This window comes from Ictalurus punctatus, chromosome 27 (assembly GCF_001660625.3).
Source record: "Ictalurus punctatus breed USDA103 chromosome 27, Coco_2.0, whole genome shotgun sequence".
NCBI classification, from domain to species: Eukaryota; Metazoa; Chordata; class Actinopteri; order Siluriformes; family Ictaluridae; genus Ictalurus; species Ictalurus punctatus.
Window position 1 is genome coordinate 3,966,672 of NC_030442.2, and position 20,721 is coordinate 3,987,392.

The 20,721-nt window shown below is 41.2% G+C and overlaps 2 protein-coding genes across 4 annotated transcripts; both read right to left on the reverse strand.

Moving 5' to 3' along the window:
* Nucleotides 1-1,134: 1,134 nt before the first annotated feature.
* pcyt2 (phosphate cytidylyltransferase 2, ethanolamine) lies at nucleotides 1,135-11,713 on the reverse strand. The gene is made up of 13 exons (XM_017459086.3): nucleotides 11,477-11,713; nucleotides 9,198-9,286; nucleotides 8,941-9,102; nucleotides 8,525-8,591; nucleotides 8,334-8,418; nucleotides 7,088-7,129; nucleotides 6,605-6,743; nucleotides 6,267-6,349; nucleotides 5,863-5,940; nucleotides 5,089-5,154; nucleotides 4,915-4,980; nucleotides 4,643-4,731; nucleotides 1,135-4,465 (listed from the first exon to the last, which is right to left on the reverse strand). Exons 1-13 carry the CDS (start codon nucleotides 11,596-11,598, stop codon nucleotides 4,357-4,359), a joined length of 1,197 nt encoding a protein of 398 aa, XP_017314575.1. The 5' UTR covers nucleotides 11,599-11,713; the 3' UTR covers nucleotides 1,135-4,356.
* A 1,316-nt stretch (nucleotides 11,714-13,029) lies between these two features.
* Nucleotides 13,030-20,620, reverse strand: gcga (glucagon a). 3 transcript variants are annotated; one of them, XM_017458278.3, is made up of 6 exons: nucleotides 20,076-20,620; nucleotides 19,821-19,921; nucleotides 18,212-18,367; nucleotides 16,589-16,702; nucleotides 14,820-14,960; nucleotides 13,030-13,504 (listed from the first exon to the last, which is right to left on the reverse strand). In XM_017458278.3, the coding sequence occupies exons 2-6, from the start codon at nucleotides 19,910-19,912 to the stop codon at nucleotides 13,489-13,491; spliced, it is 519 nt and encodes a 172-aa protein (XP_017313767.1). In that variant the 5' UTR covers nucleotides 19,913-19,921; nucleotides 20,076-20,620; the 3' UTR covers nucleotides 13,030-13,488.
* Between the last annotated feature and the right edge of the window lie 101 nt (nucleotides 20,621-20,721).

Sequence of the window (20,721 nt, forward strand, 5' to 3'; positions counted from 1 at the left end):
CCTTTACAGAAATTCAAATATACGTTTATATTTGAATCGCTAATGAACAAACCAGAGATGACAATGGTAAGGAAAAACTACCTCAAATGACATGAGGAGAAAACCTCCAGAGCAACCAGACTCATTAGGCAATCATCCTCTGACAGCGCGGTTATAAACCATTAGCGACGACGCCACGATTGCTAAATATTGCGGTTTCTCTGTAACACGACGAGCTGAGTTTTGTTTTTGTCTTAGGAACTTCGAGAATAAGGAAGAAGAGAGGCTTGTGAGGGAACGACTGTTTGTAGGTGCTATAACGTAAGTGAGAACAGGAACGAATTTGTTTCGCGGGACGTTCCAGGATATTAACCGTAACTATAGGTGGATAAAAAGTAAGGCGTGTCATTCTAATCATTGTCAAACCTGTGTCTCAGTTTGTCCACAGAGGTTAAGCGCCGTCTCTATGTTTGATCTGGTTATTCTGTCCACGTTTGTGAGTTTAAATGATCTCAGTGCTTTTTGCGACGTTTGCTATAAATGTATTAAATAAGAATGAACTCTACAAAAGGCATAGAGTGAGAAATAGTGATAATGCGTTGAATTTATGCTTTAAAAAAACAGTTAAGCGGCGTGTCTTTCTAATTCGGTTGTGAACAAGAAACCAAAGCGAAGAATCAATGGGTGCTAATATATCCCCCCCCCCCCCCCCCTTCCACAAGTGTTATTCACATTATTTCTAAATGGCAAGACCTAATGCTATAGAATCTAGCAAAAAAATAAAAAGTACAAACCGAGCACTGGCTCTGAAGTTAAGCGCTAAATCCCAATTTCATGCTAACATTTGGGAGAGTATGTTGAAATATCGAGACGTACTGTAATTCCGACAATAACTCGAGTTGATGCTGAAATGTTTCCGGGCTTGAGATGATAAAGACCGTTGTGAATCAACAAATGTGAAAGCCTGTTAGAACTAGAAATAAACTACGACAAATTTACAAAAATGCAACAATTTTTTAACACTTTAGTAAAAGAAGTTCGATGGATACCTACGAATGGAATATAACGACTTGTACAGTTGTTCCGGTGCTCATTAGCATGTACTATAATGGTGAAATGTGTATTCTGTGTGAAAGCAGTCACGCGGCACGGGAATGTGCTTTGACTTGTTTTATTGGTGCGTTTAGGGGATCAGTAACCAATACGTGTGTGACAATAAAAAGGAAATCATTTGTACAATACAAATCAATTTTAAAAAGACTTTAAAACTGAATCTCCAACAGATATGAAGTCCACTCTGCATGTGCGTTCACATATAAATCTGGCTGGGTGTGAATACGCAAAAAACACAAAATACGCCTTAGTGCTTTTATGTTGCTGATGCTAACAATGATGTCTAGTACCGAGATAAAAACACAAACAGACGCTAAAATGCACAACCTGATGAACGCAGATTATAATAAATATGGCAAATTCATGAGCTGAACACAGAACAATAAAAGCTGGTTGTAAAAGCAGTTCTCTTAATTCTAAATGCAAATATAAATTAAATGGTTTAAAATAAGCTACGTTCAGGAAACCTTTGTGTAACCCTCAAGCTGTTTAAGGTCGGGAAACAAAATGGACGCTCACCGTAAATCCGCGCTTATTTCATCTGAAATACTTTTTAAAAACGGACAAGAATATTTTAAGATTAAATTATGCGAATAATTTACTAGTTATGGCGCTGAATAAAACTTCAAAGTTAGTTTTTTTCTTAAAACTGAACTTACTTTGTAATTACAAGAAAATCGACATGCATTTAGTTATATATATATTGTTATCAAAATTTATAACAAGCAAATATTTGCTTAAAAAGGGATATATATAAAATTACATATTTGCTTTAAAAGGTATATATTAAAATTCAATATTTGCTTTAAAAGCTATATATAAAAAACATCATTTGAATTTTTTTTTGTTGTCGTCATTATTACACTCTTATAAAAAGGGTTCCTCGGGTGAGGAACACAGTTCTAGCGTTCTAAAAGGGGTTTCTACTTGGGACCTTTCCTGAAAATTCCCTGGCAGAAATGTTTTAACCCTCTTACCCTGTAAGGCCGAAAAAACCGGCTTGCCCGTCTTTGATCTATTCCCGTAAGGACGATATACCGGCTTGGTCGTCTATGCCAAATACCCGTAAGGCCGATATAGCGGCTTTACAGTGTAAACGTTATCCCCGTAAGGCCGGTGTACCGGCATTACTCTGCTATGATTCCTTACTTATTTATTATTTTTTAACCCGGAAGATTGATGACGTCACGACGTGATTACGTTATTACGCCGGCATTACGATGAAGATCCGAGCGTGAATATTGGTGTAATAGTAGAAGTGAACTAAAAATGCCAAAGCGAAAAGCTAATCGTGTTCCAGCTAAAGTTACACCTACAGTGAACACAGGTACATCTAAAACAGTGGGAAAAAAAAGAAAACACGAGCGCGAGGATTCTATATAGTGACAGCAGTGAAAGTTCAGGTGATGTTGAAACTGAAACCGAAACTGTTAAGAGACGCAAACTCTCCTGATTCAGACCCTGATCCGTCTCCATCTTCAGCATCAACCAGTGCGACTGACACAGCAGGGGTCTGGAGTCATAACCTGACCATCTCTGTGCATTCGTGAAAACACTACCTGCTGGTCTGATTATCACCAGAAACTTGACTTTTGGCGCTAAAATGCATTTATTTATTTATTTATTTATTATGTACTTGAATTTATTCAAAGGTACTTCTAAATGAGTAGAAGGATTTTAGCGAGCATTTTTTCGTAATTTCTCTAGTTAAGAATTTAGTTGAGTAAAAACACGGAACTGCTTCATTTTCAAAGTAATATTACACAAATACATTACTATAAGATGTTTCAAGGCCTAAAAATGTTCAAATTAAAATGTTGATTTTGGGGCCAATCTTGGCCTGGGAACTCAGGGTTGGCGTGCGGTTTCTACGGGGAATATAGGGTTGTGGGACATAATACTGTGGGAACTAAGGGGTAAGAGGGTTAAAAAAAATAAAATGCTAGAACTTTCTGAAAGTGTCTTAAGGGCCTACCTGGAACATTTTCCCCTGAAGATAAACTGAAGAAACTCTGTGAAGCATTGCCATGAGGACAGATTAATATATTATTATAATTATAGTGTGGATTATGTCCATTTTTTTTTTTTTTTTTACTTCTCCTTACTAAAGGGTCAGAAATTTCAGACTTGCAGCTTGAACGCAGCATTCGTTACCCGGGTACCTTGTTAACCAGTTGACAATTTGAGGTCAGAGGTCAAGTTGTTTAAAGTGAGGAGAAAGAGTAGTACGGAAATATTTCGGCAAAAAAACAAGACAAAACAAAACCCTGTTGAACTACAAATCTGTTAGGAAAATCTGTAATGGTTTCCACTATGTAATGGGAACTGGCTCAATGTGTTCCATTAGAGATTTTCTGGCTAATAAACGACACCAGAACCCAGGTAGTGTTTAACAGGTAGTGTTAAATAATTTAATCTCCTTCCGTTACAGGAGGAGGAGCCAATGCCATCAAGTGAGACCAAAAGGACGGAGGTTTTTTTTTTTTTTTAAATATTAAAAATTTGCACTAAAATAGTAAACAGGGTGCTTTGAATGCTACGTTCACACTAGCAAGCTGCAAAGCAAGCGTTTATTTTCTAAGCATGTGCTCGAAAAAATTTCAAATCTCAATCTGAACTGAGATTTTCTCGATTATAAGCGAATTAGCTACGGCACTGTTAATCCAAACGACCGCCTCGAATGATTCCTCGGACCGGTCCTACGTCGCACGCGGCCGCACGTTTCTTCAGGACTCCGCTCGCAGCAATTAGATCCCGTTTACTTTGACGCATAAAAAAAAAAAACACTAAGAAAAACTTACTAGCATGCTTTTATCATGCTGATGCCTCTGGGGAGTGCACTGTACGTAGCTTATCTTGCTTTGCTGGAGATCTGTAAACGAAGCCTGAAATGCCAATCAAATAACCGATTCAAATTGATTAGTGCGTTATTGACATGCGTGGTTAACTAGCTAGCTTTAGAAGCTGTATATAGCTACTATCGTTAACGCTGTGGACGGGCCACGCCACAGGCTACACGAGCGAACTGTCACTTGCTAGTGTGAACGTCATCAGTAGCAAACAAAAAGCGTTGCACTTTTTTCCCTAACGATCAGAGCTTTGCTTTCATTTAAAAAACTAGAGCGCCCCCTAACCTACACCGCTGGCACTGAGACGCGCTGAACACCGTCATACAGACGGCGAAGAGACGACTGGAACAGGAGTGGGAGAACAGAAAGGAGAACGTTTTCAGGAAGCCCTTTGGTTTTTTGTCATTATTCTCGGTTACTGAGCAGCAGCTTGGTTTTTCTCTCCGCCGTCTGTGCGCTTCAGAGCCTCGATCACGGCCATCTCCTTCGCCTCCTTCTTCTGGTTTCTCTCCTCAAACTGCAGCCTGAGTGGACGAGCGGGAAAATGGGCGGAGTTAAGAGCTAGCTATTTTCAATGACAACCTGTTTCATTTACTAGCACGCAAACAAAATTACGAATTAGCCTTACTTTTTCATTACTCTTAATGATTATATTTTCAAATCAAGGCATAAATGAAGCACACACACACACACACACACACCTGTTAGCGATGATCCTCTGCACGATGTCGTCGGTGCTGAGGCCGTTCTTGCTGTCCAGGGTCCGGAATATTCCTCGCCTCCTCGGTTCCTGTCAATCAAAAATTAAAAAGTAATACACTTTTTGACTCGTGTGACTACAACTGAACAAAACATGACCATCGTGAGACGCAGGTCCTTAATTCGAACACGCTTGTCATTCAAAGTGTCACCTAAATCACTTACAATTAAAAAAAAAAAAAAATAAATTAAACACGAGGTCAGTTGCACTCACTGCGTAGGGGTCAGATCCGTCCTTATCCGGGAAAACGTCCGTTTTTCCGTGACACACCAGGTCGACCTGCGGAGGGACGACCAATCAGAACGTCACGTTCGGAACGTAACTAGTCAAGCTGTTGTATTTTATACAGGATATTATAACTTGACGCAGATGAAAGCTCGAGATTACCTTAAAGTGGTCCAGGAGGTCTTTGCCTACGGCGTACGGCGCACCGATCACCACTTCTGACACGTACTGAAAAAAATAAAATAAAAAAATAATTTTTCATAAGATTTCTCCAGGACGTCGAGTACGACTGCAGATCTGAACTCGCAGCCACAAAATCGTTTTTTATGCCGCGCAAATGTTCGTAAACTCTGATTTAGCTAGGTTTGCTTTCATCGTTGGGTTAATGTTATTACATTACAATATTTTAGGTATAATTATAAGCCATTTTAACGTGATGTAATTTCAACAAAAAATTCTGACATTAGACACAATTTTATTTGATGTAATATATTATAGTACGTGAACTACAACGCTGAATTTCTGCGTCATTCCCCAAAGAAGCTTCCGGATGCCCCTTTTTGGCTTTGTCCCAAGTCTCCACCTACAGAGTGGCAAGTGTGACGGAATACAGTGCACAGAGTGTCATCTGAGACACATTTTCGTTGTTTGTTCTTCTTCAACCCCACTGCTCTACATTCTTTCCTGCCCTAGAACACCAACGTGCCCCTCCCCTCCCCTGTCCTCTCCTCCGTGATGAAAACACTGGTCCCATTGTCCCGAGGAATGTATGTGACGGCAGAAAGCGGAGACGAGCCGAGACGGAGGCGCTAAGATGCACCTAAATGCATCGATTGTCGAGACACAGCCTATACAGGAAGTGTACTACTTAGTGTAATGAGACCAGCACCCCGGTACATACTGCAAAGGGGTGTGTGTGTGTGTGTGTGGTCTTACCCGACAAGCCAGCACACTCAAAGTTCTCTCGTGGATGTTCATAATTGGGTAGTTCTTCCCTTTGTAGCGGTTCACTTCCTGTAACACACACACACACACACACAACCTAATATGTAACTATAAACCACTACAACATAAGTTTGCACACCCAAAACCTGCATATTTTACAAATGTATCTGATGGTTCTCAGGTTCTGTCCCAAATACTACAAACTGTGACTAGGTAGTGTTCTTATTAGGAAGTGAGCTATTTGAAGACAACCCTCTGTGGAATCTATAAATCGTCTACGATTGGGACACGTCCTCAGCGGAGCAATGATGGTTAAGGTCCAGATGCACTGTGTTGTGATCGTGGATGGTACATTTGGGACAAGGCCGCCCAGGTGAGCAGGACTCCTCACACACCTGGTCGAAGTGCAGACCGACGATGATGTAGGGTCTCTCGGCTTGGTTAAACACCGTCTCTAGGAAGTCCAGGTGACCGATGTCTATCAGCCGGAGATGGTTAAGGCTCACACGCAGACGGAGGACAAGTGCAAACCAATCACAGGAGTTTGTGAAGGTGGTTTATGCGGATATGTGGTGAATAGGGCGTGTTGGTTTGGGACGCGTCCTCAGCGGACTGATGATGGTGCGATGTCTGGAACGGTGTTTCTGTGGCCTATGTAGTGAGAACACTAAGCAGGCATTGTGACCTTTGACCTGGGCTTGAGCGTGTGGTCAGTAAAGGGTCAAAAGGATACGGAAGAGATCGAACGCTCCGGCTACGTAAATGATGGTGTCTCCGGGCTGTGGCTCTTTACCCGACGCAAACTGGATGATCTTCTGAGACGTCTGGAGGAACTGAGACACGCCAGTCCAGGGGCTGTGGCCTTTAGGACCCTGAGGAGGACACACACACACACACACTTAGACTGTGCAAAAGTCTAGGCACCTTTTTAATACTAATTTGTTCTAATGTTTTTTTTTTAATCTTCTGCATTGCTGTCAGTACAAAAGAGTGAATTTTAGATTTCAAAATATTTGTTTTATAAATTTTTTTTTAAAAAGATTAAATTTGTTACAGAAAGAAAATCAGTAACATTCAAGAACACATCACTTTTAAGGTTGAAGTGGAGCAGGAACAGCGACTGCAGCTCACATGTGCCCCCTAGTGACCACACAGCATATAGACACGGCTTTCATATGCACCAATAGGTGTGTGTGTGTGAATGAGAGAGACTCACCTTTCCAAAGTTATCTGCATGCTGCTTGTATTCGGAGTTATCCTGAGAGAGACAAAGAGACAGAGAGAGACAGATAGAGAGAGACAGAGACACAGATAAAGAGACAGATAGAGAGAGTCAGAGACACAGATAGAGAGACAGAGACACAGATAGAGAGAGTCAGAGACACAGATAGAGAGACAGAGACACAGATAGAGAGACAGAGACACAGATAGAGAGAGTCAGAGACACAGATAGAGAGAGTCAGAGACACAGATGGAGAGACAGATAGAGAGACAGAGACACAGATAGAGAGAGTCAGAGACACAGATAGAGAGAGTCAGAGACACAGATGGAGAGACAGATAGAGAGACAGAGACACAGATAAAGAGACAGATAGAGACAGATAGAGAGAGTCAGAGACACAGATAAAGAGACAGATAGAGACAGATAGAGACAGATAGAGAGAGTCAGAGACACAGATAAAGAGACAGATAGAGACAGATAGAGACAGATAGAGAGACAGAGACACAGATAAAGAGACAGATAGAGACAGATAGAGAGACAGAGACACAGATAAAGAGACAGATAGAGACAGATAGAGACAGATAGAGAGAGACAGAGACACAGATAAAGAGACAGATAGAGAGAGTCAGAGACACAGATATAGAGACAGAGACACAGATAGAGAGAGTCAGAGACACAGATAGAGACAGATAGAGAGACAGAGACACAGATAAAGAGACAGATAGAGACAGATAGAGAGACAGAGACACAGATAAAGAGACAGATAGAGACAGATAGAGAGAGTCAGAGACACAGATAAAGAGACAGAGACACAGAAAAAAAACAACAGAGAGAGACAGACAGAGAGAGACAGACACAAAGAGACAGATAGAGAGTCAGAGACACAGATAAAGAGACAGATAGAGAGATAGACACAGATAAAGAGACAGATAGAGAGATAGACACAGATAAAGAGAGACAGACACAGATAAAGAGACAGGGAGAGACAGATAAAGAGAGTCAGAGACACAGATAAAGAGACAGAGAGAGACAGATCGAGAGAGAGAGATGCACACAGATAGAGGCAGAGAAAGAGAGAGACAGAGAGAGAGAGATGGATAAAGAGACAGAGAGTGAGAGAGAGAGTGAGAGAGAGAGACAGTGTAAGGGTGATTTGACCTGTAATGTCTCCGTGCATAATGAGTAACGGAAAATTAAAATAAAAAAGTAAACACACACACACACACACACACACACACACCATGTTGGCGTGATGAGCTTTAGTCATCAGCAGCATGCGGCCCACCAGGTCTGTCGTGGACACACCCTGGGTGCGTTTGCATTCCCTGTGGAGTGGAAACACACACACACACACAGTATAGCAGTCATTAGATTATACAAACTCCATCACCCTATTCATACACCTGTGTGTGTGGGTGTGTGAAGTCTCACCTGTACCGATCTGCACGTTTCACTTCCTCATAGGTGTCCTTTCCGTCCACCGTTAACGTGATGTCATCTGACACACACACACACACACACACAATTAATAATTTTTTTTTTTAAAAACTTAATTGTATTTCCAGTGAGATATTTTTGTACTTAATGTAATTATGCATGCGTGTGTGTGTGCGTGGTGCTCCTTATTAACACACTGCGCCTCGTCTGTCCGCGAGGGATCACAAGAGCAAGAGAACAGAACTGACGAAACGAAAACACCCCCGACAGGTAAACTCACGAACACGTCATCGGGTAAACAAACGAAAAACGAAAACGAAAACAGAACCCCGGGTGTGTTATCGAGCACGCGAGGACGTCAAGTGTGTCGAGGAACTCCGAGCTTCTGATCTGACGGCTCTGGTTCTCACCGCCGTGCACGCAGAAGTCGCAGTTGTACTCGTCGAGCGTCTCCAGCGTGGTGACGTACGGCGCTCCCTCTACGATCTCGTCCACCCACTTTATGGCTCGCACCATCTTATAGCGCTCCTCCTGAGTGAACACCGGCGGGCCCTTGTGCTTCGCTATCTCTCCTGACACACACACACACACACAAAGAAAAGGTGTCAAAACGTGCAAGAAGAAAGGTTGTGAAAGTGAAAAAAAAATAAACGAGCAACACTCTCACCGTCCGTGTGAACTCCAACCACCAGGTAATCGCCCATCGCCTTCGCCTGCCGCAACTGGTTCGAGTGACCGTAATGTACCATGTCATAGCTGAGAGCGACAGACAGAGAGAAAGCTCTGATGATGTGCTTAAGGTGTACTGCGTCATGAAGTCTATAAAGGCTTTAACATTATTATTATCATCATTATTATTATTATTATTATTTGGATGATACAGGACGGCACAGTCCCCGGCGGAGGCTGTAAAAGGAGGATAAAGACGTGATTAGTGTGTAGCGCTGAACACGAACACGATGCTCCCACCACCGTGCTTCACCGTGATCAGCAGTGTAGCTGCGCTTTGTGCCGAGGATTAAAATCATCAACATAAAAACATTATTTGCATACTTGTATAAATATACAGAGACGTTTCATTTGAATAATTATTTATTCGCATTTATTAGTGGTCAGTAAAGGCAACTCGCACAGTATAACTAATACACCTTGAAACTGGGTAAAAGAGCACGCACACACGCGCACACACAGTGTAATTGGGAAACTGGGTAAAAGAGCACACACACACACACACACACACACACTTCAGTTCACGGTGTTCTTTATTGGCGTGAGTGTTTTAACAATGTTGCCAAAGTAAATGAATCCGTAGCTCAGGGATGGGGGTTTTGTTGTGTTTGATGTCCGATCTGTGTTTACTCGTGGGATGCGATGGCCCTGGCAGTGGGCGGAGTCAGGCTGGTAGCGGGTGGAGTCTGGTTGGTTTGCAGACTTCCACTTGTTGGTGTCTCCTGTTGGCCAGATGATTAAGGATGTCCGCGTTTCTTCCTACGGACACGTCTTCGAGCGCTTTGCCGAACGCTCTCGCTACTTCCTGGCTGAGGTGTGGTCCGTCGTATAGGTGCCAGAGGCGGATGGAGGTGTGGTGCACCAAGTGCACGTTAGGGAGTTTGGGGCACAGCCTCGTGATCTCCGCGTCGATTTGGCGTATAACTTCGGGTGTGACGTCATGTCTGGGCAGTGGCGTGCAGACGACTGTTCTGGTGTTCGAGAATAGTCTGGCGCTCTCTCACCGCTACTCTGCAGATTTCCCGGGCTGTATCCTGGCGCAGCTTGTTGGTTCCACTGTGCACTATGATGCGTTTGGGATTCCTCAGGCTGTCTTTCTGTAGACGCTCCAGTGCGTGGCCGGCGTCCTGATGCACTCGATCTGGTTTGAACAATTTTGCCTTCAGAGTCCATAAGCATGACTGGTTTGTTTTTGTTTCGTTTTACTGGTGTTCTTGCGTCGTCAAACTCCGTCTGTTCGAACTGGTCATCGTGAAGCCGGGACGGAACCTGTCCTCTGAATTCAGTGAACCGCATCTCCAGCATGGCCAAGATGAGGGATTAATGAGGCTGAGGAATTTTGTTAAATTCTTGTCATGACAGATTTTTGTCCTCATTCACTTGGGGCTTCGGGTTGTTAAAACCGTCCACAAACCGTCAGTGTTGCCTTGAATTAGGACTGTGCCAGCGTTGTAGATGTTCTTCAGAGCGGATGACGAGCTGGCTGCCGTCGCATGTTCCTCTCTTTGTAACGGAGGGTTGAGAGGAACTCGGAGCTTCTTCCCAGGTCTTGGTGTGGAACATGAGATTGGGCTTTATTTTGCCACCCTGCTCCTCTGTGTATTCAGCGCTCAGGGTTTCTGGGTTGTAGTTCTTAGTCTTGGTACTGTTCAGTTGTGATGGGTGGATTATCTCCATGGTAACAGTGCAGCTGTTCCACAGTGGAATGGTTCCTTTTAAAGTTCCTCCAGCGTTTCCTTTTAAAAACTCTGTTGACCATTAAAACTGTTGTGTGTTATTTTTAAATATATATTCAGGAAATGTTTTACGAACCGTGTAAGTTCATGTGGGTTTTAGGTGGAGTGATTTTTCACCCTAACTTTGGTGTCAGCAGACAATTACATCATTTATTCTAAATTCTGTTTACAATTAACCGTGTAACCTGCCTCTAGAGGTCAGGGCAGTAGTGGAACGAATCCCAAATGACTCCCCTGTTGAACACGGAGTGCACTTGATAGGCTGGAACAGCCGTTATCCTGTACCCTGAGTAGTCATGTAGTGTAGGGTGTAGAGGTGTGTTTGAGAAGCAACCAGAGAGTTAGCTAGTGGCTAGAGGAAAGTGTTCAAACGCGACTGTTTCTTTAAGTGTTGTGTTATTTTGAGACATTATGCTGTTCAACGTAGTAATGTATAGTTTGTGAGGCAGTTGTGTAATATTTCTGAGGTAAATGTACGCACCAGCCGTCACACCACACTCGGACTACTCTCTTCCTTTTCTCCGCTCCTCGGTGAGACGCTTCCGCTCCTTCAGTCTCCTGAGCGGCGTGGTGTCCGTTTTCAATCATCGTCAAAACTTCCATTGAGTGTTGGAAAGCCTGCAAACTGTAAGCGAAGACTGGCCCGTGTGTGTGTTTGTGTGTGTGTGTGTGTTCTGTAACTGTCCGCCGGCCGGTAGCGATTGCAAAAGACCGACGTAGCCGAGTCGACGCCTACTTACGCCGCGCAAAGGAACGTCGTTACGTCAGAGTCCTTGCGTGAGTCGGATCACTCCAATGAGTCAGATCAATTGGCTCAGCTCACCGATTCGACTCGATTCATTCGACTCCTAAATAAATCTTCTTTAATGCTGGCAGAAATTGTTTCATAAAATGCTACTCTAATTTCTCCTAATGAACTAAATCACAACTACTCTGCAGTGCGCTTAATACAACGTATTTAAGTAGGTGTTGCGAAAGAAAGAAGGTAAATTTAAAAAAAAAAAAAGAATGAAAGGAAAAAGAAAGAAAAATCATTCAGAATAATAAAGAACCAATTTTACCAAACAAGAACGAAAAAAAGAAAAGCTAAAATGTGCTTTAAAAAGTGAAGAAAGAAAAATATCGAACGAAGGAATGAACCGACTCACATATTAGAACAATTGGTTCAAAGAGTCGAATCACTAGTAGTTCTCAACATAAGGTAAATAATAACAATAATATTAATATTAATAAAGAAGATAAGTAAAAAATAAGAAAGAGCTAAGCAGAAAAAATAAGAAAAATATAGAAGTTTAACAAATAAACTATACAAATAAATTATAACACTGTAATAAGCAAGCAAGAAAGAAAAAGGGAAGCTAAATAAAAAATTAAATAAGAAAGAAGCTAAGAATATATATATATATGTGTGTGTAAAAAAGGAGGAAAGAAAGATAACAAACGAAGGAACGAACCGATTCATGTATTAGCCGTTCAAAGAGTCGATTCGTTCGTGTGGACACTCACCAGAGCTGTAAACATGTATCTGTGATTCTCTCTGTAACCCTTTTTTACTCCCCTTTAATGTACTGCACACAATATGTTTAAAACCATAAAAGTTTTTTTTCCTCTCCTACAAAACACTGGTTTCAAAAATATTGGCACCATCAAGCTTGGTGACATAATTTTTATTCTCCTTTCATTGCAAGCCAGTTCTTGGCTGCACCATCCTGCTGTTTAGCAGAATTCAGCATCAAAGTAGAATATTTTAGCAGTTTTGCAATGTTTGAGTGAAATTTTTAAATATTTGTGTATATATTTTTATGTTATAATCTTTTTTTCCAAACCCGTTCTTTAGAAGGGTGCCAATAATTCTGGCACTAGCTGTATCTAATTTTACACTAATCATGCAGGCATGTGAGTGTGTGTGTGTGTGTGTGTAAGTTTCTGAAATCGCTCTGATCTTTTCTTTCCCGTGCCATTACACACGTCCAGATGTAAAAAAAACATTAAAGCGGCCATAGGCAATCTCACACCCAATGAAAACGAAGCCACTTATTGAACATGAAGTTTTATTTTGCAGAGCAGGGCACCATTTTTGATACTACATTTTCTTTGACACTCACTAAACCTGAGAGTTTTGAAAAATTTTACCTGAGTTTCATAACCATTTTATAAATATTAAGCATTAAAAATAGAGTAAATCTATTAGAAAAATATTTCTTTTTCATATCCTTGACTTTTCAGGCGTAGCACAAATCTCTGGCAAATAAATACTCGCAGTACAAACTATTGAACATTATATATATATATATATATATATATATATATATATATATATATATATATATATATATATATATATATATATATATATGGCTTTGGATTTCCTGTGTTGTATCAGCTCTGGCTAAGGACTATGGCTTTTCCATGATTTGAAGATTCTCAGGGTGAAGAACGACATCCTAAAAGTTCACTCCGGGAACGGGAAGCACTCTGTCTTTCTCCGGGACTTCAGTGTCGTTTGCCGCTGCAAAAGATGGAAATGAGTTTAACATTAGCTAGACTGTATCTAGCTCTGGTAACATCTTTAACATAACGTGGGCGGCCATTTTGGAATCACTTTTATCTTTAACGCAGTTTGCTCGCGAAATTTGAAGCTGGAAGTGATGTGGATGATAATATAGTGTCGATTTTTTAAAAATTTCTTACTAACAACCTGGAAAATATGTAACACGTAATGAAAAATGAATGGTTTAAGCCATAATGTATTACGTAGCTGAGAAAATCCATTTGGAAAACCCATTACACGCCATAGTGCACGGTGTGTTTAAATATGCCCCAACTCCCTTCACTCCACCCACATCCCAGTCTGTTCAGACAAAACCCAGAACAATCAGTAAGCGCCCAGCGCAGCCAGATAATGAGCAAAAATCCATGCATTGCTGTGCAACTATGAAAAGAAGCGCAGTTAAACCAGAGTAAACACAGGCTTTTCCAAGATGAAGTCATTTATTACTGGTGATGAGATGAGGATGAACCTGGAGGCAGAATTAGCAACATTACTATTTGTTTAAATGACCGGCTTTACCTAACGAATCTTTTTTCTTACTTAGAGAACCCAATTTCACGTCTTCCTACTTTTATAACTCGGATTTCAAGCAGTTGAACGACCAAGTGCACTTATCAGTGATGCCATGACAGTGTTTGCTAATGTTAACTTTGAACTTTTGAACTCTACGAGCCACCGTGGATTCTAGGGGCGGAGCTTTGTGTACACAGACGGGAATGTGGGGGCGGGCTCAAGGAGCTTCAACAAACATTGCCTAATGCACCTTTAATGTCAGTATACAATTTAGAAACCAGTCATTTCCCTCGGGAACTGATATCTGAGCAGTAATACATTTGATTTGCAGGTAAAACGTGCGAGACGTCGCATTTTTAGTGGGAAAATGTTTGATTTGTGGTCCAGTGGGCAGTTTTGTAGCTAGCTACGATGTTTGCATAGCTACTAGGACTAGCCGAGTCTTACCGATGAAACCATGGTAACCGGAAGTGAACAAAAGACTAGCGTGGAACAGCGATTTTGAACGGCGAAAATATAAATTATCTAGAATTTAAATGATATTTAAGCGTACGAAAAATGTGTACGAATGTACGGATTGCTTAGAGTAAATATGACTATGATTGTTTATTATTCGTCCTATACTTATATATTTACAATATGCTAATTGTGTAGCAGAACTACTCTTTATATATATATATATATATATATATATATATTATATATATACAAACGTAAGCTTCGTATTTGTCGCGTGTTTAGTGCTGTTTTAAGACGTTACCTAGCCGACGACGGAGAGTTCATGACCCACTGGAGGTACTCCTTGGCGGCCAAGCTGTCCAGCACCTTGTTGACGTCGCTGGTGAAGCTGCCGTCCACGTGTCTCCTGCGTAACGTGTCCACGCTCCTCGTCTCAACGGCACTGAGCATGAACACAACACCAGCACCGTCACACCCGGGACGCTACGTAGCTTCATATATAGCATGTAGCAAGTGCGTTCGTGACATAAAACTCCAATGATCTAGCGTTTATCAGTGGTGTGCTTGTATGTGTGTATGTGTGTATCATTAAAAAAAATCATATTTGTATGTTGTATGTAGCATTATGGAAATTCAGCTTCTGTTATGCTAATCTCTATTAGTATTAATTAGTACTAGTAGCATAATCCCAGCTAACACAATGTTCTGTAGCTTCCATCCTTCTATCCATTTTCTACACTGCTTATCCTACTTGGTCGCGGGGAACCTGGAGCCTATCCCAGGGAGCATAGGGCACGAGGCGGGGTACACCCTGGAAGGGGTGCCAATCCATTACAGGGCACACTCACACACACATTCATAAACTACGTACACTTTCGACATGCCAATCAGCCTAGCATGCGTGTCTATGGACTGGGGGAGGAAACCGGAGAACCCTGAGGAAACCCCCGCAGCACGGGGAGAACATACAAACTCCGCACACACACAGGAAATCGAACCCCCAACCCTGGAGGTGTCAGGCTAACCACTAAGCCACCTTTGTAGCTTCCATTAACCGTATAATAGACGTCCTTTCTCATGTTCTCCTTCTAATACAGTAAAGTTCATAACACGCAAGACCTGTATATCTTCTCAAATAGGAAATTCCTTTCAACTTTTAGCTTGAAGAGGACATCCATGTTAGCGGGGATGCCAGAAACATTCACCTGTATATCTATATGTCTGTGTGTGAACTAAGCAAGCTGAGACAAGCAAAAATTCAATCAGGAGCATTTCCGCATCGTTTTAGCATTAATAGCTACTGCTAACACGCTAATCCGTGCTAATACTTCTGAACTGGAACGCCAAGTGTCTACGCCAAATGCTAGCGAGAAATCCCTTAAGAGTTCACGCTAATGAGGAACGTGATCTGCCGAGTAGCTAATCATTAAAAAAAATCACTCATAAGTAGTGTATTTGTGAATAATGTGTGTGAATAATAATGTTTTTGTTTTTTTTTGTTCAACACTATTTGTTAGCATTATCCTGAAATGCAGCCATGCCGCTGTCTCTATGCTAATCTATGCTAATTTGTTTGTTTTCAGAAAAGAATGTGTGAACATAGCAAAAGAGCCCCAAAGCACAGTCACCCAAAGAGCAGATTAGCAGCATTTCCACCTTGTTTTGTTTCTTTCTTTTCTTTTTTTTAAAGCATTATTAATAAGAAATGTAGCATGTTTCACCGCAAAGCTCCCAAAGCCAAAGAGATGAGTAGCAGAGTTAATTCAGCGATTTATTAGCGTGGCCACTTCTTAGCAAGAAGGGGTTAGGATAGGGTAATCAAAAGGGAAAAATGATACAAGGCCAAAGAAGGATAAAAAAGAAGAGGAAAAAAAAAGAAAAGAAAAGGGAAAGTCAAAATAAAATGAAATAAAAAAAGAAGCATAAGGGTTTATTTTGTTATAAATATCTCTCGTTATTTCTATCTATTAAATCTCTTTATCTGTTTCTTTCTCCATAAGGCACAGTAGGTGAGGTTGCCGTGGCGATGATGATGATGATGGTGGTGGTGGTGGTGGTGGTGATGCCTACTCTGGTTTGGGCTGGCCGCTTTTCAGCCAGGTGATGAAGTCTTTAGCCGCCTGGTCCTGCAGGTACGAGCTGACGTCGCTGGTGTAGGTGCCGTCAGCGTGGCGCCGGGCCGGGCTGCTGCCAGACACACAACAACAACACACTTTATTATCCATATCGACGCACATCTGAAGAGGATAAAAGCCTAGATGTAAGCGCTGGAGGTAAAAAGCAGCTAAAGTGCGACGGAGCGTGAGGACAGGAAACGATTTAGACGCTCAGTGACATCGCCGTTCGCAATCGATGCAGCCAATGAGGCGGGTTTGAGAACAACACCAAAAGATACAACTAAAAACGATATCTTTATCATTTAACTCTTGTAGCCTATTTATATATATATATATATATATATATATATATATATATATATATATATATATATATATAAACACAATTTCCAAAATATTTTCTTAGAACCAACAAGTGTATTAAAATTACCTGTTGAATTCTCGACTCTGATTGGCCAGAATGCATCAATTCGTGTCCTATACTAATTCGCATGCATAATTGATTCATAACCGTATCCAGCTTCTCTTCTCTTTTTTTTTAAATTACTTAACAACTTATTAAAATGGCTCGCTCTAATGCGTTACCGTTTCCTAGTAACAAAATGGAATTAAATTGAAATTGAATTTAATTTAAAAAAAAAATTGAATTTAATAAAAATTTCATGTAGTAATTCCACTTTTTTTCAATTACTTAATAACTTATTCAAATGGCTCGCTCTAATGCATTACCGTTTCCATAGTAACAGCACATTCTGAGGAACTTGTACAGCAGACGCTCCGCTAATACAACTAATAACACTAATTAACGATTGTGGGAGGAGTCTCCAGTGTCGACTCGGTCTCAACTTTAACCCTCTACCTGCGCGAATTATTATACGAGGAATAAACGAACGATATTGGAAAATAATCGACTTTGGGGAGGTAACGGTAACTCCGCCTCCTCACATCACATCACACCACATTGCTGTTGATTATTTTCCAATAACAGCATGACCTGCAAGTGTTTTTATTCCTACAGCATCGTGTACTGTAATATAAACAAGCATGATATGCAACAATAACAACATTCTTTCGTGACGCTAGCTATATTATGTGCTAAAACGCTATTTTTAACGTTTATACTTGAGCTCGAGGTTTCCAAATATTCGTTTTAAAGCCGATATGCATAAAACGTTCGACATATATCGTATAACCAATAATTTGGTATAAAATGAAGAGTTTCGAAGACATTTCATAGATAAAACGCATGAAGAGTGAGCCGTAATGAAACAGTTTGTAACGCCGTGATTAGAAACGGTTTTAACGTCTTTAGATCATGAGTTAGCTGTGATATATTTCACCGATGCAGTTTTTAAGTACGCAAGCAGCACGTCCGGTCTATTTGGATAAATATCATTGACATACACCAGAAAACAAAAGGGTACTAGACGTTAAGTGTATACATTTTGTACCTTTAGCGAGAATGGTCCAATTATCACTATTGTATCTGCGTTTCCATGTGATACAAGTATAAATATTAAATGTAAAAAAAAAAAAAGATACGATAAGAGTAACAGATAGCTCTATTCTCACTCACTCGCTCCTCTTGGAGTTCATGAGCCACTGAACGAAGTCCTGCGCCCGCCGTGTCTCCAGGTATTTACTGTAGTCGTTAGAGAAAGTCCCCTCTGAATGTCTCCTCGCCCGCATCGTGTCTTTCCTCTCGTCCAGGAGACTCGCGTCTGTCTCTGAGCTGGAACCAAACACACCGCGTGTGAGACACTGGACCATTGGGTTTAAATGACTTCTTATTTCTTTAAAAGTTACAAAGCCAAAAATCTACCCGAGTGAAAGTCAAAAAGTTCCGACATTTAAATGTACTCGGGTATTCGTGACTTTTTCTTGTGTGTTAGCTAACGTTTAATAGCCTCAACAGTAAAAAAACAGTAAGTTCATTCACAAAACGTACCTAGCTAGCTGATTTAACTAGCTAACTTACAAAAGCCCACAGCGTTTAAGATTCGGAACAAGACCTACGAAGGTCAAGATGAAAATTTCCGAAACGCTTTGGATATTAACACTCGCGTAATAGCGCAAGCGTTCGATTCCAGACACCAAATTTCTCACACAGTCACCTTTGTTATAAACTCTATCGCCTGCCCGGAGGACGAAACAGTAACCGAAAAACAACACTCATTTTCACTTTCAACGTTTTTTGTCGACATTCCATAGAAATTCATCGTACCATAACAGCTTAATGTTAATAATGCGACCTGGGAGCTTCAAATTTCTCCCACACTTTATAGATCATAACTACTGTCTGCTATCGTAAGAACGCCCCCATAAAGTAAACATCATATAATGTCAATGTAATAAACAGCCGTAAAGTGAGCTGATGCGTTAGACCCTGGAAACGGAAAGAAAATCCGCTAACGTTATCGATTATGCTTATGACCATCGGCTCCCGTCGAAAGAACGACCGCGTGAACTAAATATAAATCTAAAGAGTTCCCGTCACTTCTTAATTGCTTTCGTGAACAATTCGTAAGCAAGGTTACGCTTCTTTTTCATGCTACAATTTTACAACATATTTAAACAAATCTTTATTTATTATCTAATTGTTCCTGGCTTAAATAGATGCTGAAGAGATTTTTATAGACTATTATAGAACCACTTCGGCTGGTTTCTTTCTATCGGAAGGCAATACTTAATATTGCTCGACTTTAAATATGACCTCGTTTCATTTTTATAGGATTTGATTCATTTATGAAGACGCTGGATCTTCTTCTGAATCTAGTCCGATTCATTTCATTTCGATTCTGAAGCCTGTTCGTCTGACCTGAGTGTTTTGACACATTTGAATCCATCGCTAAGCATTTTCGTTCATCGGTATAATGGTGACGTCTATAACAGCACAAACTATACGGGGTGGTGAAATTCTCGAACCGGGATTTAGCTGTGAATAAAGAACTTTCTGGGAGAAAACGATTCAAATCTTTAAACGTTTTAGCTATTCGTTTAATAAAACTTTTTTCTTTTATTCTACTTTACTCCCATTGATTTACTGTTCTTCACTTCTGCTTTGAATAAATGCGAGCGAATGAAGTTTCTTTGAAAAAAAAAAAAATCAAAAAAGATTTTTCCGATTCAAATTCATTTGATTCTGATTCGGACTCTTTCGACTCTTCTGAACGTGCGTGTCTCACCTGGTCGTGTCGTCTTGTAGCGGGAGCTCCAGGCTGCTCTGGACGAGGACGAGGAGCAGGACGAGACCAGCGCTGAAGTGTGTGCCTTTCATCTTGAGCACCTGCCGCACACACACACACACACACACACACACACACACACATATATACAGACACAAACCAAATTAGAGACCTTCTTGATTTCCAAGCCCACTGCCGAGTTCCAAGTTTTTCTCTTCTTTGTGTGTGTGTGTGTGTGAGGTCCTGACTACTCACCGGTGCGTAGACGAGTCTGTGTGCTTGTGTGTGTGTGTGTGTGTGTGTGCGTAAGCTCCGTGGCCTCCCTTCTTGCTTTCTGTTCTGACGTTTTCTTCCATCTGCCTCCCTCTTTTATAGTGGTATCAGACAACCCCCTTCATTCACCCCTCACGCACGCACACACACACTATACGTGCAGCGGTGCACGCTCTGAGCTCATTCATTAGTCCCAATCCATTACCCTGCTCGAACCGAGGCCCGTGTCTATGTTTGCTTAAACCAGGAAAAGAGGACGTGTCTCTCAGAGGTGTCGGAAAGTATCCTGTCAAATAAAGAGAGCGAAAAAAAACAACGAAGTGCTACTGTACACACTCGCCCGTGGACCGTGAGCACCAATTAGGCCTCGTTGACCTTTTGTTTTTCTCCCCTTAAGACACTGAGCTCAGGATCCCGTAAATCACCTTAAAGCGCCGCGATTCGTTCGGATCACGATAACTGTCTAATATTTTACCGCGCCGTCGTATCGGAAAGACGTAAAAGTTCTCTCCGCCTTGGAAATCTGCCTAATAGACAGCTGGATGTTGCGTTGCATCTTTCCACACGACTGAGGACAACCGACGGACTCGTACACGACCATTAAAAGAGGTGCAAACATTCACTGTTT